The sequence below is a fragment of the Oratosquilla oratoria genome, chromosome 12 (assembly GCF_046742065.1).
Source record: "Oratosquilla oratoria isolate Oo_2021 chromosome 12, ASM4674206v1, whole genome shotgun sequence".
NCBI lineage: Eukaryota > Metazoa > Arthropoda > Malacostraca > Stomatopoda > Squillidae > Oratosquilla > Oratosquilla oratoria.
This window is the reverse complement of record NC_134788.1, coordinates 22900653-22913539: the sequence shown is the minus strand read 5'-3', so window position 1 is coordinate 22913539 and position 12887 is coordinate 22900653. Positions and strand designations below refer to the sequence as shown.

General features: G+C 40.4%; 1 protein-coding gene across 2 annotated transcripts in view; it reads left to right on the top strand.

The window, feature by feature from the left end:
- The window catches only part of LOC143031092 (5'-3' exoribonuclease 1-like), an 82201-nt gene that overhangs the window by 57765 nt on the left and 11549 nt on the right, over nucleotides 1–12887 (top strand). For both annotated transcript variants that reach the window (XM_076194511.1, XM_076194510.1), the window contains exons 18-19: nucleotides 1380–1603; nucleotides 11903–12025. In XM_076194511.1, coding sequence (XP_076050626.1) covers nucleotides 1380–1603; nucleotides 11903–12025 — 347 coding nt within the window. The remainder of the gene's footprint in view (nucleotides 1–1379; nucleotides 1604–11902; nucleotides 12026–12887) is intronic.

Sequence of the window (12887 nt, the reverse complement as noted above, 5' to 3'; positions counted from 1 at the left end):
TAATACTCACTTCCAGTCTGCTGCCACATCTTGTACATCTTGTACATCTCATCACTTTACTTTTATCCACTTTTATCTTGAACTACATATAAGTGAAGCGGCCTTGCTGTGAGTGTACTGTGTCTTGCTACATTGCTTCTGACCCAGGGCAGTGGGTAGGATACAAGGATGACCCTTCATCCATGAGGAGCTAAGATGAAAAAGGATGGTGGAATGGGTGGGAGTGAGTGCGTCCATTAGACTTTGGCTCCCTCCCTTGTATGGGGGGAAAAGCTCTTGGTATATAGATATATTCCACTAACCACCATCCCCATGGAGAAGCACATTAGAGCATTTTTATTTGTGGCAGAGGTCGAGATGACAACAGTTTGAACCTTTCTGCTAGTGAGTTGGACCAAGGGAATGGTTCGTTAAATTCCACGCTACAAAATCCTCTGTAAGGGGCATTGACCTACTCTCCTGATTTGGGGAGTTTGTGATGTTAAACAGAATCATAATGATGATATCTCCCCCTAAGACAAGGAGAAAGCAGACGAGAGAAATGACAGTACAGTAAACGCTCTATATAACGGACAATATGGGGACAGGGGTCTGTCATTACATCAGAAGATCCATTATAACCAGGGATCTGTTATATCCAATGGAAATACCAGACAGATCCATTATATCACAAAGTTTGTCCAGTATTAGAAATTAGTAGGCTTGGAAATTACAGTAAACCCTCGATATAATGGACAATATGAGGACAGGGGTCTGTCATTATATACAAAGATCTATATAGCACATCCGATATAGTGAGGGCTTGTCCTGTCAGATTTTTCATCCAATATATCCGATATCTGGTATATCAAGATCTGTTATACTGTATGGTCTTAGTGAACTGCAGAGGTGAGTTAAGAAGAGTGGGAAGCAGGCAGAAATTTGTCATCATGGGATAACAATGCTTGATTCAGTTTAACATGGAGAACCTCCCCCTATCAGGAGGCTAGGACAGTACCCCTGACAGGACTTAGTAGCATGGAATTTAACACATTCAACTCCGATGATGACAAGATTCTTGTCGTCATTTGGTCAAATAAAACAAAAAATCATAAAACACCAAAATGCAAACAGCACCAGAAAAATATGACGTCAGTCCTCGCTTCGCGTCATATTTTTCTGGTGCTGTTTGCTTTTGGTGTTTTATGATTTTTTGTTTTATTTGACCAAATGACGACAAGAATCTTGTCATCGGAGTTTAATGAACCGTGCCCTTGGTCCAACTCACTGAAGGAGTTGTCTTCTGTTTACCTTTAAACTGTATACATTATTAATATGTTTGGCAATTATATTCTGTTGAAAGTAAGATCCTGGATACTATTTCTCTTTTGTTTTTCTAGGCATCCGTCCAGCAGGCAAAGAGGTAGACACCGTGTACGACATTTTGTTTGACGAGACCTTTGCTGGAGGGCTCAAACTTGCAGGAGAGGCATCAGTGCAGCGTTGCTATCGCCTTCACCGTGCGGCCATAATCAACGTCTCCTTTGGGGAACGTAAAACAATTAGCAATAGCTTCCAGACTGCCAGTACAAAGACCAAGAAGAATGGTCATGGGCAACAACAGGTATGTCAGGACGTGTACTAGATCATAACATCATATGTGATCCAAATGTGAATGAATTTTTGGATGGATGATTTGTGATGTGCATGTGGTTGGTTGCCATAGATGTGCTAGTAGTATGCTGGTGGTGCAGATTTATTCTTCATCCTGTTGTTGAAATCATGCATATAAATCTATGTACCTATCATTTTTATGTGATGTTCTGTAGGAAGGATTTTGGTTTCTGTATAAAAATGTTCTGCTGGGTTGGTTTTAGTGTGTCTTCTTATCTCAGTGCTTTGTCTGTTTACATGTATATACATACATACATGTAAATACATACATACATACATATATATATTTTTGGTGGAAGGTAAATTGAGAGTGAAGGATAGATGGAGAAAGAGGAAATGGACAGAAGGTATGGAGGTGCTTAGAGTAAACTGCTGAAATGAGAAAGAAAAGGAGAAGGAGTACAAGAAGAAGCTGAGAGAGGAGTGGGAGGGAGTGAAGGATAGAGTAGAACTAGGAGTGGAGGAGGAGGAATGGGGATGGTACAAGGAGGGAGTCACAAAGTGTGCGAAGATAGTATGTGGAACAAGAAGGACAGGAGTAAATAGAAGGAATGATGAAGCAAAGATGGTGGTAGAAGAGAAGAGATGAGCATTCACAGATTGGTTGCAAAATAGGAAGAGAGAATCATACGAGAGGTCCACAGAAAAGAGAACTAAAACATAAGAAAAAAGAGAGCAAATGTGAAAAGGGGTAAGAGTATGACAGATAATCTTACATATACCAAGGCCTTTTTTCCCCTTACAAGGGAGGTACTTAAAGTCCACTCGTGACCTCAGCTAGAGACCTCGTTTTTCTGCACAGACACCAGCTAGCGAATACCTGTGAAATTTATATCTCCGAATAGTGTTAAGTGATTGTGTTGTGTTTTTGTAATTGTATACATATAGCACTATACAGTTACAGATATAAGATAAAGTGTAGTGTTCTATTTAAATTCAAAACAGTTTTCTGTTACTGTACTCCAAAGGTAGGAGAAATAGTATAAGGTAAGCAGAGTAAGCTTCGCGTATTTAGTTTGTGAGAGACCGCTTTGTTTTGTTGTTGTTGTTGATTTGTATTTTCTCTTTGCCGTTTTTATTGCTAAGGGAGGAGCAAAATGGCTTGTGAAGGTTGCGTGAACCTAGAGGTCCATCTCAGGATGTGTGAGGAGGAAATTCGTCTTCTCAGGAGTGCGCTCCGTGAGAAGAGTGAACCCTCCCCACAACCCAAAGAGCATTCCACTTCTTCCCCTACTGTCACTGCCGTGAGCGAGTGGCATTCCGTGAGGTTTCGTTTGTCGAACCCGCGTTCGGTAGACTTGTGCCCTGTGGAGCAACCGCTGGCTCTAGCCAATCGTTTTGCTCTACTGGAGGATGAAGTGGCTGAAACCAGGAGTTCTTGGTGGTGGGGGGCTCCATGGTGCGAGGCTATGACGACATCCTGCAGCAGAAGACTAAGCGACGTTGCAAGCTTGTATGTCAACCGGGCCATGGGATCGCCGATTGTACCCAGTCCATCAGGGAGCAAGGACATAAGAACACGGTTACGATTGTTCATACGGGAAGTAACGATGTAGGTAGAGTGAGATCAGAGGAGCTTGTTCGGATTTACAAGGTCCTTCTTCAGGAGATGAAGGAACGTAGGAGCCGTCATGTAGTCTGTGGGATCCTCCCGAGGATCTACGCAGGCTCGTGTTGGAACAGTAGAGCCATAGGGATCAATGATAGGATATCGCAATTGTGCACACAATTGGGATACCGCTTTCTTGATCCTTGGTATCTCTTTTCTAGGCCCCATAACCTTTACGCTTCTGATGGGATCCACCTTACCCGCAGAGGCAAAGATGTTCTTACAAACCTCATTGGAGTTTGTAATGAATTAGCTCCTTTTTTAGGGTAGAAGCCCAAAGGGAAGGGGAAATAGAATGTACTTGGGAAAACAGTGTAGAGTATAGCATTAATGTAGAACAATGTGCCAGTATAGGACAAAATATAATTTTAGGATATAAGGTCGCTAGAGGATGAAATGTTACATTAGGATGTAATGTCATAGGACAAAATGTTGCAATGGGATGTAATGACAGTGGAGGACAAAAGATCACGATGGGAAGTAATGATAGTGGAGGACAAAATATCACGATAGGATGTAATGATAATGGAGGAGAAAATATCATGGTAGGATATAATGTCAGTGGAGGACAAAATATGATTTTAGGAAGGGATACCGGACAAAATGTCAACGAAGGCCAAAATATCATGATAGGATGTAATGACAGTGGAAAAGATCACGATAGGATGTAATTATAGTGGAGTAAAAAACATCACTGTAGGATATAATGTCACTGGAGGACAAAATATAATTTTAGGAAAGGATGCCGGACATAATGTCACTGAACGACGGGAGGCCGGCGTGAATCACGGTGATGTAGGGGGACAAAATGTACAAAAGAGATCGGATGACCGAGATCGACCAGATGTCGGTGATGGGGAAAATGTGAATGTTAATTTTGATGGGAGAAATGTTAATGAGGCATTGAATGTCAATGAAGGACCAAATAATGATATCGAGCAAGGTATAAATAAAAACAAAATGATAATGTAAGATATGGTATTGAAACTCAAAATGTGTCAAAAAGAAATAATCACGAGTTTCTTAAAACCATGTACTTTAATGCTCGTAGTATTAGGAACAAATTTCAAGAAATACAGGCGTATGTCAAAAGCGAAAATCTACATATGATAGGAATAACTGAGACATGGTTAAATAGTACAGAGTTCGAAGCTGAATTTGATATTGCGGGATTTAAACACTTTCATCAGGATAGAAACCACAAGAAAGGTGGGGGTGTTCTGTTGTACGTTAAAAACAATGTTCATGCTTGTGTTTTAGAGAAAATGAAACAGGATGCATATGATAGTTTGTGGGTTGAAATAACCCAAACAAATGGACAAAAAATAAATACAGACTCTCCTCAACTTACATTTTAGTTATGTTCCGAACGGCCGAACGTAAGTTGAAAATGAACGTAAGTTGTTACTGTACTATACATCCGTAAATTCTATTACCTTATCTTATAAAACACCCCTAAATCATTAATTATACACATAACATTGTAAAATAATAACATTAATTTCAAATCAATTCAAGCAACATAAATTGAGATGGTGGAGGAGGCAAGGCACGTTCAGTCTGTCGTTTGTGCCATGTAAACAATGGATGCAGCGTCATGCGTAAGTATCGTTTGAACTACGAAGAGTGCGCTAAACTAAAAAAAAAAAAAAAAATTACATTTTTTTTTTTTTTACAGTCAGTTCAAACGTAAAATAAAAAAAAAACGTAAAACGAATGAACATAAGTAGAGGAGTGTCTGTATAGGTGTAACATATAGGCCAAAGACATTATCATTAGCAGACAACAAACTTATTTCAAGAACTGTCTAGTTTCTGCAACCGGGATTTATTGATAATGGGTGATTTCAATTTTACTGACATTGATTGGATGACCCTTGAACATGGCCATATAGGTAGTCGCTTGATTGATTTTCTTGGTGACAATTACTTAATTCAGCATGTAAAAGAGCCCACAAGATATGGAAACTTACTCGATCTTTTGATCACTAGCCGCGAAAGCATGGTAACTGATGTAGGGTGGTGGAATGGGTGGGAGTGATTTTGTGCCTTATCTTTTTTGGCTACCTCCCTGGTAAGGGGGAAGAATCCTTGGTATATGTATGTATGTATGTATTTACCTGTTGCAAATAGCAATCACAACTTAGTTAGATTCAAACTCCTAAACAATTTTAGAATAGATACTTGTGTTTCTAAAATACCCAATTTCAGTAAAGCTCAGTTCATAGGACTACGTCAGGAGCTTCAGCTTACAGATTGGGAGGCAAAATTAAACGAAAGACCTGTAGATCAGATGTGGGAAATATTTCAAAATACGCTCACTAAGATGATTCAAACTTACATTCCTTTTAAGGACAGACGTCCCCCAAATCAGGCTAGCCCAAAGTGGCTCGACAAAGAAACTGAAAAAAGTATTGCTAAAAAGAGACAGGCTTACAAGAAATATAAGTGCTCGGGTGCATCTAATGACTATCAAAGTTATGTATCAATACAGAGCGATTTAAAAAAGACAATAAGAAAAAGAAACCGACAATACGAAATGAACATCGCTGATAAATTCAAAGAGAATCCCAAAGAATTCTATAGTTACATTAGATATAAAAAGGTTGTTAGGAATCACATTGGTCCACTATTATCTGCTGACGGTCAACTTGAATATTCAAACGAAGGAATGTGTAATGTCTTAAACAATTATTTTAACTCTGTATTCGTAAACGAAACACCTCAAAGTGAATTCCAAACTGAAACCTGTGAAAAGTCTAGGGTAAACTTACTACGGTAAATATAACAAAAGAAAAAATTAAAAGGTGTATAGATAAACTCAAAGTTAATAAAACACCAGGGCCTGACGGTTGGCATCCAAGAATCTTAAAGGAAATGAAAAATGAGATTGTTGTTCCATTAGAAATTATTTTCAAGAAATCCATCATATCCGGAGATGTCCCAAGAGAATGGAAGCTAGCTAACATTACTCCCATATTCAAAAAAGGTGACAAAAAGAAACCAAATAACTATAGGCCTATAAGTTTGACTTCAATCGTAGGAAAAATAATGGAAACTATCATCAGAGATGCTATCGAACATCATTTAGAAAGTAATCGTTTGATAAATGATAGCCAGCATGGTTTCAGACGGAAATGTTCTTGCGTGACTAACTTACTCGAATTCTACCACACAGTTATATCAAATTATGACAAAAGAAACAATATAGATTGCAAAAGCTTTTGATACCGTCCCACACGAAAGACTACTTACTAAATTAGCTTCGCACGGAATAAGTGGTAGCCTATTAGGTTGGACTAGTAATTGGTTGAATGGTCGAAAACAGAGAGTTGTTTTAAATGGAAAAACTTCTAGATGGAAAAATGTTACAAGTGGAGTTCCTCAAGGTTCATTCTTAGACCACTTTTATTCATAGTATATATAAATGATATAGACCATGGACTAAAATCTACTGTTTCCAAATTTGCTGATGATACAAAACTGTGCGGAGTGGCAAATGATCACTCAAACCAATTAGATATTCAAGAAGATTTAGATAAATTACAGCAATGGTCTGAAAAGTGGCTAATTAAATTTAACACAAGTAAATGCAAGGTAATGCACATAGGTAAAAATAACAGTAAGTACGGTTACAAGTTATTTGGAAATTCGTTAACAAAAGTGGATAGTGAAAAATATCTCGGCGTAATTATCAGTAACAACCTCAAATCATCCAAGCAGTGTATTTCAGCCTCTGAGAAAGCAAATAAGATTCTAGGGCTGATTGCGCGATCTTTTGATTTCAAAAGTCCATCACTCATTAACAAGCTATATAAATAGTTAGTTCGTCCACATTTGGAGTATGCTGTTTCCGTATGGTCACCGAATCTCATTAAAGACATTGACAGACTGGAAAAAGTAGAATGGCGAGCCACAAAACTGATTCCAAATATCAAAAATAAATCATACGAAAATCGACTAAAACATATGAATCTGTTTTCCCTAAAAAAGCGTAGACTCAGAGGTGATTTGATACAGGTCTTTAAGATTTTAAAGGGAATTGACAACATCAAAAGTGACCAAATTTTCACATTGAATGAGAATCGGACAAGAAACAATGGTCTCAAACTGTCCGGAAATAGTTTCAATTTGGAAGTAGGTAGAAACAACTTTGCCAACCGTGTAGTTAATGAATGGAATAAACTTCCTGCACAGGTAGTGCAATGTAGTTCAGTTCGAAGCTTTAAGAATCATTTAGATAAACACCTAAGGAAGATGCTGTAATGATTATAATTTATTTTATATTATTTGTTTTTGTTTTGTTATCATTTCTCTGATTTTCATTTATTATTAGTTATATGTCAATTTCTCTCTTCCTCTCTTATGTTCCATGTTTCTGCTCCATACAGTGCTGTTGGCACAATCACTCCTTCATACAGTCTCCTCTTAGCATCCATTCCCAAATTTCTATTCCTCATTACACTTTTTAATCCACCAAGGCATTTACTCGCTTGGTGGACAGGGTGCAGGGATGACCCGTCATCTAGGAGGTGCTAAGATGGGAGGGAGGGTGGAGGGGTGTGGAGTGTTTTCGGGGATGGAATGGGTGGGAATGATTTTATACCTTTTCCTTTTTGGCTACCTCCCTAGTAAGGGTGAAAAAGCCTTGGTATATGTATGTATGTATATGTCAATTTATTATTTACCTGTTTTGTTTACTATTTACCTGGAGTGATTGTGAGAAAGCTATAGGAAAGGGGAAGGATGTTTTTTGGGCTTTCATGGATCTGGAAAAGGCTTATGATAGGGTAGACAGAAAGGCACTGTGGGAGGTTATGCAGATTTATGGGATAGGAGGAAAGCTTTTGGGAGCTGTCAAGAGTTTTTATGAGTAGTAGAGCATGTGTTAGGATTAGAAATGGAGAGAGTGAGTGGTTTGAAGTAAAGGTGGGACTTCGTCAAGGATGCGTTATGTCGCCCTGGCTGTTCAACTTATACATGGATGGGGTGGTGCGAGAGGTGAATGCTAGGGTAGTGAGTCAGGGATTGGAGATGGTTAAAGAAAATGGAGAAAAGTGGGAGGTGAGCCAGCTGTTGTTTGCGGACGACACTGCGCTTGTGGCAGGGTCAGAGGAGGGATTGAGGAAGCTGGTGGCAGAGTTTGGGAGAGTATGTGATAGAAGAAAGCTAAAGATAAATGTGGGTAAAAGTAAGGTGATGAGATGTACAAGGGGTGAAAGTGGCAGTAGACTGGAAGTGAACATTAAGGGAGAGCGACTGGAGGAAGTGGATAGTTTTAGATATTTGTGTGCAAGTGTAGCAGGAAAAGGTGGAGTGAAGGTGGAGGTAGAATGTAGATTGAGAGAAGCGAGTAAATGCCTTGGTGGTTTAAAGAGTGTAATGAGGAATAGACATTTGGGAATGGATGTGAAGAGGAGACTGTATGAAGGAGTGATTGTGCCAACAGCACTGTATGGGGCAGAAACGTGGAACATAAGAGAAGAAGAGAGAAGGAGTTTGAATGTGTTTGAGATGAGGTGTCTGAGAAGTATGGTGGGGGTTACTAGGCTAGATAGAGTGAGAAATGAGGAGGTGAGGAGGAGAACAGGGGTGAAAAAGGATTTGGGAGATAGGGTTGATGAAAGAATATTAGGATGGTTTGGACACATGGAAAGAATGAGTGAAGAAAGACTAGTTAAAGAGGTATGGAAGGCAGATGTGGAGGGAGTGAACATGAGGGGACGTCCTAGGATGAGGTGGATGGATGGGGTGAAGGGGGCTTTGGGGAAGAGGGGAATGTCTGTTGAGGAAGGAAGGGAGAGGACGGAAGACAGAGGTGAGTGGAGAATGGTTGTATATGGATGATGTTGTGACTGCATGAGGAGGAATGGACGGGGAAGTGGGGGGTGGGGTAGTATGTGTGAGTAAATTTTGACGCAGCCCGAAGGGATTTCTCCCCGTCCTCGCCTTATATGCAAAGGGGGACGGAGAGGGGGGGTCGCCGATTAAATGAAGCGGCCTCGCTGTGGATGTACTGTGTCTTGCGACACTGCTTCTGACCCAGGGCGGTGGGCAGGGTGCAGGGATGACCCGTCATCCAGGAGGTGCTCAGATGAGAGGAAGGGTGGGAGGGGTGTGGAGGGTATTTAGGGATGAAATGGGTGGGAGTGTTTTTATGCCTTTCCCTTTTGGGCTACCTCCCTTGGAAGGGGGAAGAAGCCTTGGTATATGTATGATTGTGGCAACAGCACTGTATGGAGCAGAAACATGGAACATAAGAGAGGAAGAGAGAAGGAACTTGAATGTGTTTGAGATGAAGTGTCTGAGAAGTATGATGGGGGTTAATAGGCTTGATAGAGTGAGAAATGAGGAGGTGAGGAGGAGAACAGGGGTAGAAAGGGAGCTGGGAGATAAGGTGGATGAAAGAGTATTAGGATGGTTTGGACACATGGAAAGAATGAGTGAAGAAAGACTAGTAAAGGAGGTATGGAAGGCAGATGTGGAGAGAGTGAACATGAGGGGACGTCCTAGGATGAGATGGATGGATGGGGTGAAGGGGGCTTTGGGGAAGAAGGGAATGTCTGTTGAGGAAGGACGGGTTGTACATGGAAAATGTTGTGATGCATGAGGTGGAATGGACAGGGGAATGGGGGGTGAGGTAGTGTGTGTGAGCAAAAATTTTGACGCAGCCTTAAGGGATTTCTTCCCGTCCTCTCCTTTATATGGGGGACGGAGAGGGGGGGGGGTCACCGATTTAATGAAGCGGCCTTGCTGTGGATGTGCTGTGTCCTGCGACACTGCTTCTGACCCAGGGCAGTGGACAGGGTGCAGGGATGACCCGTCATCTAGGAGGTGCTAAGATGGGAGGGAGGGTGGAGGGGTGTGGAGTGTTTTTGGGGGTGGAATGGGTGGGAGTGATTTTGTGCCTTGTCTTTTTTGGCTACCTCCCTGGTAAGGGGGAAGAATCCTTGGTATATGTATGTATTTACCTGTTTTATTATTATTTAACTATACCTATGCATTTATTTATGTATTTTATTTATTATTTACGTTATTATGGTTTTTGTTTGTTATTTTATTATTATGATTTTTTTTCGCATCCGACCTAGATATGGACCAAAAGGTCTCCTGTCGGCATGCTCCGCCTTTGATCCTTTGTAATCCTCCTCTACTCCTAGTTCTACTCTATCCTTCACTCCCTCCCACTCCTCTCTCAGCTTCTTCTTGTACTCCTTTTCTTTCTCTCATTGAAGCAGTTTACTTTAACCCTTTGACTGCCCAATGCGCATTTTTGCGAAAATTAAAACAGTCTCATGACAGCCCTAACTCGCAAAAATGCACCGCAAGCCAAAAAACGTTTTAAACATGGCGCCATGCTCCCAACACCTTGTAGAAACGAGAGATCAAGTTTACAACTGGTAGGTGCTGCCATCTCTTACCAGGTGGATGAACTAATAGCCCTTATCTACGCGGCAATATCAGCTGATAGAATGTAAACATGTGCGAGCGAATGGACTTTAATCGGCATTTAAACCTGCATAACAGGCCGAATATATGATTCATAGCTAAGTTTTGTCATTCATATGTTGAGTAGTTGTTTTACAATCACTAATAGGAAATATAATGATTTTTTCCACAAATAATAGCGTATGGTAATTCTCTTCAGTAGCAGCTGCAGACGACTGAAAAAAATTTTGATCGATCGTATATATATTCTCAATAAACGTTTTAGCCTTAAAATATTCTAGTTACAATACTTCCAGTGATAGAAAATTATGATAGGCTAGATGTGATATGGTAAAATGTGTGAATAATCGTTTTATTGATAGAAAATTTAGGTACCCTAAGAAATAAATTTTTACGTAATTTTTTTTTTCTTCAGGACCAACTTATGTGTCTCTATATCACTGTTCCTATAACATATGGTCATTATCTACCTTACTGAGTATTACTGGCATACAAAAGAATGACTTGTATATATATATTTTCTTTAATTCCCCCAAATTTTTATTTTTCAGAAAAAAATATTCATAAAAAATATATGAATTATCTCAGAAAGCTAATATTGATATATTTGGATTGGGAATGGTGTCCACAACATCAGAATATTATGCAAAAGAAGGAAATAGGAACTTCATATATTATGGGTAAAATGCAATTTTTCGGAAACATAAATCCTCCCAGCATCAGGCAGCCAAAGGGTTAAGCACCTCCGTACCTTCTGTCTGTTTCCTCTTTCTCCATCTATCCTTCACTTTCAACTTATCTTCTACAAAAAGTTACTTGATATTCCCTCACTCTCTCCTCTTAGAACATGTACATCCAAAATTCTCCCTACTCTCCTCCTGGATACCACTATTTATCACCCTTCCATGTACCACCCTCCCCCATGTGTACTTATGCTTGACTTACTTCCCAAACAATGTATTTGCTATCATCAACTCTCTCTCTAGACACATCTCCACTTTAACTTTTTCCTGGCACTCCCCACTTCCCAACCACTCCGGTATATAAATAAGTAAATAAGAATATTATCTCTTTGTCTTTTCTCTCTTTGTCTCTCTCCTCTCCTTTCTCTCTGCATGCACTCAGAATGTGACAACCCAGGACTTTCACATGCTGAGCTTTAAGTAATTATGGTGTTGCTTGCCTTTTGCAGCCTTCATCAGGAAACAGATGGAAACTACAGCCGCAGGAACAACAACAACAGCAGTATCTTGGCCCAGCTTGGCAAAAGAAACATCAAGGTCCCCCGCCATCATTGGGCACCCAATCTTTGACTGTGAGTGAATTTATTCATATTATTGTTAATTATTATTATTCACAAACCCTGGCATACACCAAGGGCTTTATCCCCCTTACATGGGAGGTAGCCAAAGTCAAAAAGCATGATCCCACTCCCACCCATTTCATCTCCACCTACTCCACTTCCATTCACCATCTCTCCCTCCATCTCTCTTTTCATGGCTCCTCTAGGATGATGGGTCATCCCTGTATCTTGCCCACTGCCCTGGGTCAGAAGCAGTGGAGCTTGACACAGCACATCCACAACAAGGCCACTTCATTCATTTGGAGACCCCACTCTCTGTCCCCTCATGCAAAAAAAGAGAAAACAGGGAGAAATCCCTTCGGGCTGCGTCAAATTATTTTTCACACGTACTCCCTTCCCCCCATCCCCCACCCACTCCCCCCTCATGCATCACAGCATCATCTATACACAACCACTCTCCATTCACCTCTATCTTCTGTCTTCTCCCTTCCTTCCTCAACAGACATTCCTTTCTTTTGTAATGCCTCATTCTCAACGGCAACAAAGCTTGGCAAAAGAAACATCAAGGTCCTCTTCCATCATGTGAGGGAATTTATCGTTACACGTATTATTATTAATATTACTGACTCTGTAATAGGGGACAAGAACATCACTGTGTGTCTCTACACATTGTTAAAGTGAGTTCAAGAACTTTAGGGTCCTTCTCTTTTCATATTTTTCTCACACATGGATACTCGCTGGCCGAGCGAGTTGGAGTGTCACTACTTGTGGCGGAGGTTGAGGGGACGGTAGTTTGAATCCTGCCGTTAGATTAGACCATGTGCACAGTTCACTGAATTCCATGCTTCAAAGTCCTGTAAGGGGCACTATCCGA